The 15,434-nt window shown below is 42.8% G+C and overlaps 1 protein-coding gene and 1 pseudogene across 1 annotated transcript; one reads left to right on the forward strand and one right to left on the reverse strand.

Annotated features, from left to right (window-relative positions):
- The first annotated feature begins 1,738 nt into the window (after nucleotides 1–1,738).
- LOC129670652 (vascular non-inflammatory molecule 3) lies at nucleotides 1,739–11,397 on the forward strand. The gene is made up of 7 exons (XM_055599219.1): nucleotides 1,739–2,028; nucleotides 2,145–2,275; nucleotides 4,466–4,658; nucleotides 6,683–6,974; nucleotides 7,929–8,299; nucleotides 9,437–9,610; nucleotides 11,106–11,397. Exons 1-7 carry the CDS (start codon nucleotides 1,816–1,818, stop codon nucleotides 11,232–11,234), a joined length of 1,503 nt encoding a protein of 500 aa, XP_055455194.1. The 5' UTR covers nucleotides 1,739–1,815; the 3' UTR covers nucleotides 11,235–11,397.
- Nucleotides 11,398–12,456: 1,059 nt separating this feature from the next.
- On the reverse strand, nucleotides 12,457–13,028 carry LOC129670816 (60S ribosomal protein L24-like; annotated as a pseudogene).
- Between the last annotated feature and the right edge of the window lie 2,406 nt (nucleotides 13,029–15,434).

Consider the following 15,434-nt stretch of genomic DNA (forward strand, 5'->3'; position numbering starts at 1 on the left):
GGGTTTCCCCATGGCAGAGAAGCATGGCAGGAAGCAGCAGGCATAATGGCAGGAAGTGGTTAAACTTCAAACATAAAGCAGGGCGCAAACTAGAAACGGTCTAAGTCTTTTACCCTCAAAGCCCAGTACCAGTGACACACTTCCTCCAACAAGGCTGTACCTCCCAAACCTCCCCAAACACCTCCACAAACTGAGGACCAGTTATCACATGAGCCTATAGAGGGGCTTTCTCATTCAAATCACCATAACTGGCTATGTCGTGGATCCTAGAAAGAGAATTTAATACTATTATTCTTTTAAATGTACATAGTAATAAGCTGCCCTTTAAGTTCTTATCTTTATACCTGTAGATTAGTATATCTCTCAACCTTCATCAGAGAGAATTCTTCTTTCTCCTCCTGCTTCTTCTTTCTCCTCCTCCTCATCCTCTTTTCTTCTTCTTTCTCTTCCCTCTTCCTCTTCTTCTTCCTACTCCTCTTCCTCCTCCTGTGACCCACAACTGGCTAACATGCAGAGAGTATGAAAGAGTGGAGTGTTTAGCTTTCAAGGTGACATCTATATCATTAACCTCCCCAAGGCTCAGAAATAATCGTGGGAAAATGTAAAAGCCAGAAATAGTGAACAGCTACAGTAAATAGTGTCTGCTGTACACAAGAGAGTCCTGGTACATAGGAACTCAGAGCCTGTAGTCTGTGTGCACAAGACCCACTCCAGAACAAGCTGTCTAAAATCCATGGTGGAGACGGGAGAGGCTTCTGAAGACTTACTCCAGCAGAGAAGGTGACATGATGGTTGGTGGAGGAAGAAGAAGGGAAAGATTTTTTTTCTTTTTGGTTTTGTCGGGGATGTAACACCTCAAAGTCCTCCTCCATGCTCCTTCCTATATGCTCAGGCAGCACTCAGTGCTCTCAGAGGGGGAAAAGAGTGAGAGAGACACACAGAGAGACAGAGAGGGAGGGAGGGAGAGAAGGAGGAGAGACAGAGGGGAAAGGGAGGAAGAGAGAGAGAAGGCTAGAGGTGGAATTGGGGCATGATAAGTGGGGTTTGGATTTGTGGGTTTGACTAAAACACATAGATTTGTATGAAATTCTCAAATAATTAAAAAAAAGGGAGGGCTGAAGAAATATTTAGGATCACTTGTTCTTTCAGAGAACCTGGGTTTGTTTCTCAGTATCCCCATGGTTGTGCATAACCATTAGAAACTCTAATTCCAGGGGTATGTTATACCTTCTTCTGACCTTCCTGGTCTCCAGGCATGGACATGGTACACATACACACATACACACATAGAGGTGTACATGGTACACAAAACTCCCATACAAATATAACAAAATACATATAATAAAACAAAACCCTGGAGCTCTTCTTACACTATTTTGTCCCTGTGACAGCCATAGGTATAAATCCTCAATTTATAAATTGTTGATGTGATAGCTGTCTTCTAGAGCACCCTAATATTGACCCACTAGTATAAATATTGCTGTTCTAATAAAATAATTTTCTTTTGAAAATATACCCAATAAGAATTTGACCAGTGTGCTTTGTGTGGGTTCACTGGTGTGTTCGGAAAGACCCCTCTTAAAGATGCGTCAGCCCCTGCGGAATGTCAACAGTTGGTGTAAACCCACGCCCATACAGGTATGTATTTGGGGCTGCCAGTCTTGCACAACCTCTTTTCTCAATGCCGTGTTGCATAATATATCCACAGGGAGACAGAGGTAGCTGGCTGCCAGCAGGACTTTAGTCTGAATGGTCTTCCACTGATATACGGTGGAAGAATATTTCGTTTTTTTCAAAGATCACCATATTTTAATTATGGCTCCATTATATTTTCCTAAATGTGTAGTGAGTTTTGTCCTCTTCACCCAGGCTGTGGGTGCGCTGGACACTTTTATTGCTGCTGTATATGAGCACGCTGTTATATTGCCAAACAAAACAGAAACCCCCGTTTCCACCGAAGAGGCCTTGCTCTTGATGAACAAGAACATAGACATTTTGGAGAAAGCAATCAAGCTGGCAGCCGAGCAGGTACTTTTTTTTTTTTTTCTTCCTGTCAGGGAAGGCAGATGGATTTGCAGCTGGACCAGAACGTGGGTGTTTAGAAACAGTGAGAAACTTTTTCTTCCCATACTTGTCTTGAGCAGGGTGCACATATCATTGTGACCCCAGAAGATGGAATCTATGGTTGGATCTTTACCAGGGAGACCATTTACCCCTACCTGGAGGATATACCAGACCCTGAAGTGAACTGGATTCCCTGTGGAGACCCTAAAAGGTAACACCGTGCCAGAGAGTAATGACGCTTTCAACAGAGACTTTGTGATGAGATGGACTAGCAAAGTCACAAGCCTGACTTGTCACTTTTCTGAGTCAGTGGCGTTATACTGATGTGTCATAGTGTTTAGTGCTCAATGTGTCTTTGTCTGGTGAATGATGTTAGACAAGAATGCTCGACTTGTTACTTACCACAGTCCTCTTTTGACTAGAGAAACTGAGTGTAAACTAGTATAAACTCTTGTCCTTAGAGAGATTTTAGAAATTATTAATAACTGTGGTTTAGGCATAACTTTCTTGAAATATGCATAATTGTATAATTATATAAAAATTTAAAAGAAAATGAAATAGATTATTTTGGGTGTAATTACTTTTAGTTGCTAATTTTATATGTACATGGACCTGCTGACACTCGTATCTATTGCCTCCAATTTTCACTTATGACAACAGGTGTCACTAGGAGAAGAAAGGGAAAGTTAAGGCTATGTAATTAGTAATTAGGTTAAGTGGAATCAGAGAAAGCCAGTTGAAGGCTGGGGAGAGGGCTTAGCCCATGAAGCCCTTGCCTTGAGAGGGTGAGGGCCTGAGTTTGATCCCCAAAACCCATATGAAAAAGTGGGAACAGAAACACAAACTTGAATTCTTGACAATGGCAAGGTGGAAGGTGGAGATATTAGAGCCTTAGAGCCTGCTGGCCAGCAAGTCCCGGACCAATGAAAGACACTGTGAGAGAAAGGCAGGGAGGGAAATAGTAACTGAGGATTGACCCCCAGGGTTGTCTTCTCATCCCACAAGGTACATATGTGTACCCACGAACATATGAACACATACACATTGCATGGCGATTGCATTAAGCCATGGTAACCAAGTAGACTTGTTGCCACTATCCTACATAATAGTAAAAATTATAATAACTACCAAATATATTTTATTCACAAAGAGTAATCTGCTTTCTAGTATCTGTTGCCCAGTTTTCTGTGAAATCTTCCTCCTTCTATCTTTGGCCTCTGATCTGTTTTGTGAGCCACTGTGTGGTTGCTGGGAATTGAACTCAGGACCTTTGGAAGAGGAGCCAGTGCTCTTAACCTCTGCGCCATCTCTCCAGCCTCTGCTTTATTGAGTACATTTTTTATTCACAACACATATCCCTCATGTGAGAGGTGTTCAACTGTTTGAAGTAGTATTTCACCTCACTACATTCCTTTTCTTATTCCAAGACAAATAGGAAGGCAATTTCATGATGTGTACTTTTTTCCAAGAGAACCCAGTGAGATAGAAAGGAAGCTGAATATCACATTTGGTGTGTGTGTTTGTGTGTGTGTGTGTGTGTGTGTGTGTGTGAAAACTGACCCAGCAGGCCTGTGTACCTCTGCTTACCGCCCCACTGCACAATGCTGCATTAGCTCCCCATAGAAGAAGACCTGCAGAGGACCAACTGTTTTCTGCCACTTGGTATGTTGTTTTTGGCCACAGTTTTACCGTCACAGATTTGTAATATTCCAGCTGTGTGAGAGATGAGGCCCTTCTCACAGAAAAGTCCTCTGAGTTGCAAGCTGCTGCATAACTTTTGTTCCCCTTCAAAGGCAAGAAAGAATGTTTCCCTTCAGTCTTCTCTAGGCTTTTGTCCTGGGATGTCTGGACCATTAGAAGACACTGGAAATCATAAACACACACACACACACACACACACACACACACACACTATGTTGCACGTAAGCTTTTGTTTTCCTTTCGTGTGCATGTATATACATGCAGGAGTCATTTCTGTGTGTGCCCATGTAAGCATGCACAGTGCGTATTTGCAGGTCAGAAGGACAACCTTACAGAGGAGTGAGTGTGCGGGTACCATCGACCGCTCTCTCAGGTCGAATCTCCATGGGCTGGACCCTTGCCACATCAGGCAGGCTAGCAGACCCCAAAGGTTGTGGGGTCTGTCCCCATCTCCCTTCTGCTCACTGCTGGGTTTACAGGTGCTGAGCCCGGCATGTTCGAAGATCTGAACTCAGGGTCTCACACTTAGAAGGCAAATGCTTTACTGACCAAGTCGTCTCCCCCGTCTGCTTGTGAGTTTTAAAATCTTTTCTGCTGATCCTTGAACCAGAGCTGTTGCATTATAGGAAAGGGCACAATGTAGTGTCACTTTGGAAGTCACTGTCATGTCATCAGCCTGAGGTGACATTTGTTGAATTAGGTTTGGCCACACACCGGTACAGGAGAGACTCAGCTGCCTGGCCAAGGATAACTCTATCTATATTGTGGCAAATATTGGGGACAAGAAGCCGTGCAATGCCACCGATCCTCAATGTCCTCTGGATGGCCGTTACCAGTACAACACCAATGTGGTGTTCGATTCTGAGGGAAGGCTAACAGCCCGCTACCATAAGGTAAGCATTACCCGTGCCTTCACTCATCTCGTTTTATTCTGTTGTTTGTGATGTGTAGGTATAGTTGTTTGCTGTATTCTGGAGATGTAACTGTTACATAAACATCTCACAATTATTACCATTTCTAGTTGAAAAGGCAATTTCATTTATTTGCATAACAATTAAAGATTCTCTTTGGAATTAATCATAAAATAGAATATCGCAAAATGCTAAAACAGGTGTTGTAACAGCCTCACAAATATTGAATATCCTTTGGGAAATAAGGAGAAATGTTGTCTCATCTTTGAGTTAATATCAGAGGATTTGGGGTTACATAATCTGTGATTATTTAATACTAAGACACCATTTCAAATTGACTTTTTAACGGCTATGAAACAAAACCCAACAGAAACTGGTTAAAAAAAAAAGAGAGGGAAATATCCATGTTTGTGTAGCTGAAAAAAATACTTATCACAGAAAAGGCAGGAGCAATTGGTCCATCTCGGAGATATTATCCACCCCTCTAGGTCTTACTAGCAGCTTTTGCTCCGGATAGTTGTCCTCTTGAAAGTCACGTGACTACAGCACAGCACCAGGTTCTCATCGTTAAGATCTCAGTCCACAGAAAGATGTATTTCTGTTAGTCAGAAACCCCGAAATGGCCTCCTCATCCCTCCGTTCCAGCTAGGTCACACACTGGTCCTGAACGAGCCATTTACTGTTCTTTAGGATGCAAGGCCACAAAGGAGGTGAGTGGAGGAGCAAGGGGCCTCAGGAGCACTGGGATGTGGGGTAGCTGAGGCCAGACTGCACCAACACACACACTGGACTGAGCGGAGACCCAGCTATGTGAATGCTCTGCTCCTGCCCGGCTTACGCTATCAGGATTCAGGAAAGACCAAACTAATGCAAGACACAGTCAGCTGCCTGACAAGAATAAAGATGTTGTTGCAAATATTAGGACAAAAAGCTGTGAAACTTCAGTCATCCTCAGAGAAACGATGACCATGGCAATTCTTTTAAAGAAAAAGACTTAATTGGGCCTAGCATACAGTTCAGATGGTTGGTCCATTACTGTTATAGTGGGAAGCATGGTGGCATACAGACAGACAGGGTGCTGGAGAAAGAGCTGAGTGTTCTACATCTGCAGGCAGAAGGAAAAGACAGTGAAACACCGGGCCTGACTTGAGCATCTGAAACCTCAAAGCCCACCCCCAGTGACACACTTCCTTTAACAAAGCCACACCTACTCCAACAAGGCCACACCTCCTAATAGTTCCCTGTGGGCCTATGGGGATGGGGGCATTTTCATTCAATCCACCAATCCCCATGATGGCTGCCATCAATAAAATACCTACATCATGGAATCAGCCATCAGGCTGAAAAAATAACTAATAGCTTAGTAATTAGCAAGACTTAACTCCATAGTAGAAATAAATTTTAAGTCAACTTCATTTAATTTTTATAGATGCTACAGTAGAAATGATGAAGTTTGTTTTATGAACACATGCTAGACCTCACACAGAGAGTGCTGTTGATATTTGATGAACACAGTGGAAACAGTTTTAAAATGATAAGACTCAGGAGTTCATCCTGTCTGGGAGACAGAAGGATGGCTCAGCATTCAAGAGCACACACGGCTCTTACAGAGCAACCACAACTGCCTGTAACTCTAGCTCCAGAGTACCTGCCCCCCGCTTCTGGTCCATTGGTGGCCACACTCATGCGCTTACACACAAACACTTACATATAATTAAAAACAATGCAATTTTTTTTTCATTCTGCAGTTTTAAAGAGAGAAACATTCACATCTTAGACATCATTTGATTTCATTTATTCATCGATGGTTAAAAATAACGTGTTTTGATTAATGTCACAGTGAGGGAATTCACAGATGGTTAGTTTAATAGGCACAATGCCTGCAAATCTTCCTGTCAGCGTATGCACGTCAGGATATGTAGAAGAAAAGACTTATGGGTATTGAGCACATCTATTGACAAAATTGTTCCGTACTAATTTCCTCCTTCTCTGCTTGTCGCTGACAGTACAACCTTTTTGAACCAGAAATTCAGTTTGATTTTCCCAGAGATTCAGAGCTGGTGGCTTTTGACACTCCCTTTGGCAAGTTTGGCATCTTCACTTGCTTTGACATTTTTTCTTACGACCCGGCTGTGATGGTTGTGAAGGACTCTCAAGTCGACAGTGTTCTCCTCCCTACGGCATGGTACAATACCCTACCTCTACTTTCAGCTGTCCCCTTCCATTCAGCGTGGGCCAGAGCCATGGGAGTCAACCTGCTTGCAGCAAATACCCACAACACCAGAATGCACATGACAGGTAGCTCTGCCTTCCATCCAGTGGCAATGACAGTCTTGGGAAAAAAAAATTCCTCATTGATTTTCAAGTCAAACTTTTCTTTAACAGCTCTATGGCTAACTCTACTCTCGTAAAATTAATAGCACTAGGGGTTTCTGCTTGAGTTTTGATTTATTTGTTTACCTGTTTGTTTTCTGAGGGCAGGAAACCAGTTGTTCTGTTTTTGAGACTGGATCTTGTTATATAGCCCACGCAGACCTAGAATTTATGATCCTTCCGCCTGAGCCTCCTGAGTGCTGGGGTTACAAACTTTAAGTGCCAAGCCTGATTAGCAGCGTAGGTCTCTGCTTGAGGAGCTTTATTATGGTAAGGAAAGAAAGCAAATATTACCGCTATGCTTCATGAGGGAAGGTCGGAGTTATAAAAAAGTCAGGTCATGAAAAAAAAAAAAAAAAAAAGTGGTCAGAGAGGTGGCTGGGCCATTAAAGGCTAAGTTCACAACCAAAGATACAAAAAAACCCTCAAGACCTAAGGAAGGTCTATACTATTAGTAGTATTGAAATAAATCTGTGATGACAGAATTACTGAGCATAATAGGTTTTAGAGCCTATTCTTGGTAGTAACCTCATTAAAGGTAATACTTGCTTTCCTTTTGACTAGCTTTCACTGTGGTAAATGAATTTTAAACCCAAATAGATTAATTAAGTCACCGGAGAGTTGAAATTGTTCTTCATGTTTGGAGTAATTTTTGTTGTTGTTGTTAAATTGGCTTAAAAAGGGGAAAATTAAAAAATAATAATAATAATAAAACCAAAACCTTCAAACGATCATTTCAGCATGTCATGCAGAGAGCAGAGTCAATTTACAGTGAACTTACAGTCACATCCTTTAAAAAGCTGTTATGCTCTCTTGAGCTCTCCTTTGTCACAGTTAAGAGTCTGGGGGAACCTGTGCATGTCTTTTTGCTGCCCACAGGGAGCGGGATCTACAGCCCCGAGGCAGTCAGAGTGTATCACTACGACATGGAGACGGAGAGCGGCCAGCTGCTGCTCTCGGAGTTGAGATCTCGGCCCAGCCAGCACGCAGCGCCTGCAGCGGTTGACTGGAGCGCTCATGCCCGAAGTATCGAGCCCTTCTCCACAGAGCAGGCAGAATTCCCGGGGATGATCTATTTTGATGAATTCAGCTTCACGAAGCTTACGGGAAGCACTGGGAATTACACAGTTTGCCACAGGGACCTGTGCTGTCACCTGACTTACAAGATGTCTGAGAGTCGACCGGATGAGGCGTACGTCCTGGGAGCGTTTGACGGACTTCACACTGTGGAAGGCCAATATTACTTACAGGTATATGCTTGGCTACCTGACCGCTACGTTTTCTTCTACGCCACTGCTCTTTGTTGCTGTGGTAACAGACCAAGACTAAAAGTAACTCAGGGAGGAAAAGGTTTATTTGGCTCACTGTTGAGATCACAGTCTATCACCCGGGGAAGTTAGGGCAGGAACTCAAGGCAGGAGCTAAAACAGAGACCACGGTGGAATGCTCCTAACTGGTTTGTTCTCCATGGGCTTCCTTGGCCTGTTTTCTTATACAACTCAGGGCTGGGTCTTCCCACATAAATAATCATTAAGGAAGAAAAGGCTTCCACAGACCTGCCTAAGGACAATCTGATGGAGGCATTTCCCCAGTTGAGGTTCTTTTTTTCTAGATGATCCTAGCTCTGTCAAGTTGACAAAATATAAAATAATCAGAACAAGCATCATAGCTTTTCCTTAAACATTGAATTAAATTTAATTAATTGGTATAACGTTGCTTTTATCATGGATTTATCTGCAGCCCTGGAATATGTAATTTATTCACCATTTTAGCCAGAACAATTTTTTTTTTCTTGGCTACAGGGTGAAAAACGTAAAGCAGATTGAAGAGTTCTTTGCAGGCAAGTTCAAGTTTAAAAAGACGCAACTTCTATGAATCCTTTCCCTACTTTAGAGAACTGTTTTGCAACTCTTCATCTAGAGGTTAAATTAATTTGTGACCCAGTGTAGCGTATGAATGTGTGACTGAGATAAAAAAATAGAAATTTAACAAAAGCAAATACTTTATAAAACAATCCAAATTAGAATTACCAAGAACACTGACGTTTAAAATTCTATCTCATTTTGCCTTTATGAAAAGCATAATAACTGCCGGGCAGTGGTGGCACAAGCCTTTAATTCCAGCACTCAGGAGGTAGAGGCAGATGGATCTCTGAGTTCAAGGCTAGCCTGGGCTACAGAGTGAGTTCCAGGGCAGCCTAGGCTACACAGAGAAAACTGCCTCGGGAAACAAAACAACAAACAACCAAACAAAAAAGAAAAGAAAAATTGTAAAGATCTTGTTCTACTAAATTTGACTTAAGATTTAGCAAGTTGCGATTGCTCAGATGGAAACTATTCTTTGACATGGAGTTATGACTACTTTTTTCCTTTCCCTCTCTTACACAGATATGTACATTGCTGAAGTGCCAAACCACCAACCTGAGAACTTGTGGGGAGCCCGTGGGGTCAGCTTTTACCAAGTTTGAAGAATTCTCCCTCAGCGGCACCTTTGGGACAAGCTATGTTTTCCCACAGATTGTCCTAAGCGGGAGTCAGCTTGCCCTGGAAAGATATTATGAAGTAAGAAGCTTTCACGAAGATAAATTTCTTTTGGATAGATGAAGTAAACCAGAATAATAAAGATCATTAAATTAAAGGGCCGGGAGGTGGTGGCTCAGGCCTTTATTCCAGCATTTGGAAGGCAGAGACAGGAGGAGCTCTATGAGTTAAAGGCCAGCCTGGTCTACAGCGTGAGTTCCAGACTGAATTTATCCTATAATAGACAAGTTGGGGTGCATTGTTCTACAAAATGTGAAGTCTTGGGGGACTTAAAATTAGACTATGGATTGTTGATAACCTTTTGTATAATATAGAAGGTTCAAGCTAAGCACAGTTTGTTAAATACTGCAGCTGCTTATTAAATCCTGGGCCTGGTGGAGCAGCCTGTAATCTAAACTAACTAGGTAGGATGGTTAAAAGTTCAAGGCCTGCTTAGGGTACGAAGTGAGTCTGAAGCCAGTCGGAAGTGCTAGTTTGTGAGAATTAGTCTCAAAATAAAAATTCAAAAGTTTAATCCCAGCACTCTGAAGTAAGAGGCAGGTGAATCTTTGTAGGCTTGAGGCCTGGTCAACATAGCTAGCTCTAGGACAGTCAGGACTACATAGAAAGACCCAGTCTTAAAAAACCAAATAAAAAAATAACACACACACACACACACACTGGTTGAAGGGATGGCTCAGCAGTTAAGAGCACTTTCTAGTCTTGCAAAGTACCTAGGCTTGGCTCACAGCATGAACATACAAAAGCAATTACAACTGTGCCTGTAACTCCTGTTCTAGGAACTCTGACGCCCTCTTCAGGCTTCCTCAGATACGGCAAGCACACTGTGCAGCTACACATATGCAGACACACAGTCATTTACATGAAATAAGATTAAGCTGGGAAGATGGCTTAATGGCTTAGAGCACTTGCTGAGCTTGATTCTTAATACCCACACAGTAGCTCATGCAATCTGTAACTCCAATTCTAGGGGCTCTGTGTACAGCACCCCTTCTGACCTCCACAGGCAGCAAGCATGCACAGGGTAAACAGACCTATGTGCTAGTCAAATATTCACACATGTAAGATCAGTAAGTAAATCTAAAGAGTAAATACACATTTTTAAAGAGTTACAAGTATAGATCATGAGCAGAAACTGTGTGCAGCATGCACAAGCCCCTGGGTTCAGTGCTCAGTATGCTGGGTATGGAGCTTATTTCATGGAAGAAACCCTGCATACGGAGCTTATTCTATGGGAGTGTTGAGAAGTCGTCATAATGCTACCAATAGTTGTGTAGTGGTCCACGAGTTAAAGAACATATTGTACATTATTTAACTACCCTTAAAAGAGATTATTTGCCACATTTCACCCCCATCCCTCTATATGAGACCAAAGTCATTAAGCTGAGTCTTCTGCCATGAAATCATGTGTGCTTTCTGCCACCCAATGCTGCTCCAGGAGGGATGTTTCTAGAAGGAGATGGTGCTTGGAAGCTGGGCTCTGCGTTGGAGTTAACCCTTTGCTGTCTTTCATCAGGTCTCAAGGGATGGACGTCTCCTGAGCCAAGGTGGAGCCCCTTTGCCTGTCTTAGTGATGGCCCTGTATGGAAGAGTGTTTGAGAAGGACCCCCCACGCTTAGGGCAGGGACCTGGGAGGTCACCATGAACACCTTCATTGGGGAGTGTCAGGATTAGCCTGGCACCGTGAGTGGGCATGAATGAGAGAGGAGGGAATAAGAATCTGCAGTGTCTGATTAGAAGACACAATGTAAGCTGTTAAAAGGACAAATTAAACCAAGAAATAAAACAATGAAGTAAAAAAAAAGCAATCGGTGTGCTCTGGCCTAGATGTGATTTGTTTCCTCCAAAATGCATGATCAAATTTAATTTCCATTGTGAGTACTAAGAGAGTGGGGCATGTAAGAGAGTCCCAGACAACTGACGCCATGATGCAAGTGCCATTCAGGCTGGAAAACAGCACACAGCACCCCCTGCCAACACTAAAACAAAGGCCTAATCCATCAAAGTCCATATAGTCCCGGGAAAGTCTCTGAATGCACTAACCTTGTTTAGCCTCTATAGTTATGCTTCTGGCTAAGTGTTTTTATTTAGCTATTCTTGTATGTCAGCTCAGAATGTGTGTGTGTGTGTGTGTGTGTGTGTGTGTGAGTGTGTGTGTGTGTGTGTGGGCTTAGCATACAGCAGGACTGTTTCCCACCATAGGAAGTTTTATGCCGCTGTTAATAAAAGAGAATTAACAGATATGTATTACAGAGTTTGTGACACCCTGGGAAAGGATTGTAGACTCAATCCAGTTATAATTAAGATATTTATTGATCAGCTGCTAGCAGGACGAACAGTCTCTGAACCAAATTTGAGATTGCGGGAAGGAGAGGGAGGGGGAAGAACTTTTAAAGGGAAAGCCACACAAGAACGTCAAAATCTATGCAAGCAAGGAAAAATTGTTCTGTCCTGCCAAGTTAAGTGGTTAAGGCAACTCAAAACAATCTTGGGTACCTGGCGTAAGCAAGTTGCAGAAACGAAACAAAAAGCAGTTAGCCATAGCGAGTAGATGGTCACAGCTGTACATTTTTGAGTGGAGGTCACTGAGTCAGGGTTTCTGGGAACCCACAAAGGTCTTGTGGGTACCAAGATGGATGCATAGTATAAAATGGAGCTTCTTTAGCCATAGTAGTGGGCCCATGATTTTGAACTAGAACCATGAGTCAATCTATTTCTTTATAATGTACACAATATACAATATTGTGTTGTTAATAAATGAAAGCAGGTTGCCATATGGTATGTGCATGTTTGGGATAGCATAATTTCTTTCTTTCTTTTCTTTCTTTCTTTCTTTCTTTCTTTCTTTCTTTCTTTCTTTCCTTCTTTCTTGTGTTAGAAACAGTCCTTTATTTAACTCTGTTCTACCAAGTTAGGGTTTTCCACCAACTCGGGGAGCAGAGACCTTCACAGGCTTCACAATCTTTTGTTTAGGTGCTGCCTTTGTGGGGGCCTTGGCAGTAGCCATTTGCTGTCTTCTTTGATGCCTGCTTAGTTTTTTGCTTCCTTGGCAGGCAGCCCTGACAGCCTGCTCTCTGAGCTTTCCTAATTTCTGGTTTCTGATTCTTCTTGGCCATTCTGTCAGCAAGAGATGCACCAGTGATGGCCCGCTGGAATTTGAGTTCTTTTCTTTTGAAGCTCTTCCAACTGTCTCTTGTGCTTTCTTCTGTAGAGGACAGTCCAGTTTATCTACCGAGGATTCGTTTTGGAAAGGAATGTGGACTCCCGTTTCGCATTAAGAAACTGGAAAACCTTCACGTCGGTCCTGTCCTGGTGCCACCACATGTCTGGCATAGATCTTGAAGCCACTGAAACTGCACAACTCAACCTTCATGTTGATAGCTGCCAGCCTGCCAGAGGAAAGATGGCGAAGAGAAAGAAAGGATCATGGGAAAACATAAATTTCTTCACATAAATTTCTTAAATAGAGCTGCACCCATCTTTTAATGTATCTCTTCAGGTATATGTAAATATGGAATGTGTATTTATGTAAGAGGAGGGCTTCTTTCGCAGGTGTTGTATACAAATCATGATTCCATCAGGTGAAGTCTAATTTCATGTGTTCACTTGATTACACGTGGACGCTCAGTTGGCTGATTAAATATTTCTGAGTGTGTGACGGGGACCTTTCTGAAAGAGAGTAGCATTAAAATTGGTGGGCTCATCCTGGATGAGGAAAGGCCTACACAGGCAGACACATTGATCAGGAGGGCCACTCATGGGCCAAAGGCTGCAAGCTTCACGAAGCTGCAAAATGTCTAAGAGGAAAGGCCACGTTTGGTGGCCGAGAATAGATCTCATCGGCTGAGAATAAGCCTGGAGTTTGATGGCTCTGCACCTGAGGCTGGCAGATGGATCAAATTCTGCAGCTGTGTGCCAGTTACTTACTCTTTCAGAGCCCAGGAGTGCTGAAGTTCCAAGTGTGTGCAGTACACTCACAGCTCTGTCTTTCCGCCTTGTTGTCTAGTGCTCAGGAAGACTTGAAAGTATGAAGGCAGATCTCTGCCTGTAACAGCTGCTTCCAGCACCTTTGGGAGACACCCCTCACTGAAACAGCCATTCTGGGCAGATGAGTTAGCTTCTGCTCCATAGCATGCAAAAACAATCGTGGCCAGCAGAGGGCCCTGGTACCACAGAAGAATAAAGCATTCTAGCTGCCGTTAGAGCAGTGGTTCTCAACCTGTGGGTCCTGACCCCTTTGCTGGAGCAGCATATGAGACATTTACATTAAGATTCGTAACCGTAGCAAAATTACATTTATGAAGTAGCAATGAGAATAATTTTATGATTGGGGAGGGTCACCACAACATGAACTCTATTAAAGGGTCGTGGCCTTAAAAATGTTGAGAACCACTGCATAACACATTTGCTCAATACAGTCCTTGCTATGGCACAAACCGAAGGAAAAATAAGAGTCCACATGTTCAGCGGAGGCTGCCCTGCCTCTGGGCTGGTGATGGGCCCCCTCCAGCTTTCAAGGAGCGAGAAGGAAGGTGCTTCAGTGCTCTGTCTTTTCTTCTCAGTGTATTTCTTTTCTGTTCTCCACGTGGTTGCTAGGGTTTTAATGTATTGCAGTTTTTAAAATGTTTTATGTTTCTGTTATTTTCCTTTGTACTAGTTTTATTTATGTATTTTTCCATTATTGGGCAGTATTTTTCTTTGCCTTATTTTAGCTTTTTTTTGGTTTGTTTCCTTCTGTCTCCTAGCTCTACATTTAATAGCATCTTTGTTTTATTTTTATTGGTTTCTTAAAAATGATTCTCGTAGCCTGGCATGGTGATGTATGCCTTTGAGCCCACACTAGGGAGGCAGAGGCAGGTGGATCTCTGTGAATGTGAGATTAGCCTGGTCTGTTTAGCAAGTTCTAGTCAGGACTGGGCTACATAGTGAGACATGGTCTCAACAAACAAGGAAGGCACTGTGATAGCTATTTTTGGCTGTTCAGCTGACTGCGTCTGGAATCATCTGAAACCCAAATGTCTGCGCACACCTGTGAAGGATTTTCATTTTTTCTCAACTCTTTGAAATGGGAAGAACCACTTTTAATCTGAACCATACCTTCTGCGGCAGCCTATGTAAAGAACATGAAGAAGGAAGCTTGCTCTCTTTGCCTGCTTGCTTTCCCTTTAATTATCAAGTCCATTCCTTCACTGGCATTAGAGCCTACTTCTTCAGGATTCCAGTGTCCTGCTGAAGACCAGCTGAAACATCCAGCCTCACGGACTGAACAACTCCTGGATTCTTGAAACTGTTGTTGATAGACAGCTATTGTTGAACTAGCCAGAACACAACTTTTAAACAATTTTTTAAAAAATTTATTTGTGTGGGTATGTGTACATGAGTCAGGCAGGTCAAGGGAGGATCCCTTGGAATTACAGTCAGTTGTGAGCTACTGGAGTGGGTGTTGGGAAATGAACTTAGGTCCTTTGGAGGATCATCAAGTGCCCTTAACCACTGGGCCTTCTCTCTCTTCCTCAGAATACAACTTTTAAAAATTTGTTTTAAAGGTTTATTGTTCACCCTCTGTGTATTGGTAAAGTTCCTGTAGTTTTGCTAATACTTTCTGGTTCTATTGCACCGTGATCTGATAAGATGTGCTTGAATGTTTTTCCTGCTTGTGTTTATGTGTGCCCTGTTTATGCCCTCTGCCTTTGAAGACCAGAGGAGGGCATCTGAGCCCTTGGAACTGGAGTTAAAGAGAGTTGTAATGTACCGTGTAGGTGCTGGAAACTGAACTTGGATCTTCTGCAAGAGCAGCGAGTCCTCTTAACTGCTGAGCCATCTCTCCAGCCCATGACCAACAAAC

Source organism: Psammomys obesus, unplaced genomic scaffold (assembly GCF_907164565.1).
Source record: "Psammomys obesus unplaced genomic scaffold, mPsaObe1.curated_primary_1811, whole genome shotgun sequence".
NCBI lineage: Eukaryota > Metazoa > Chordata > Mammalia > Rodentia > Muridae > Psammomys > Psammomys obesus.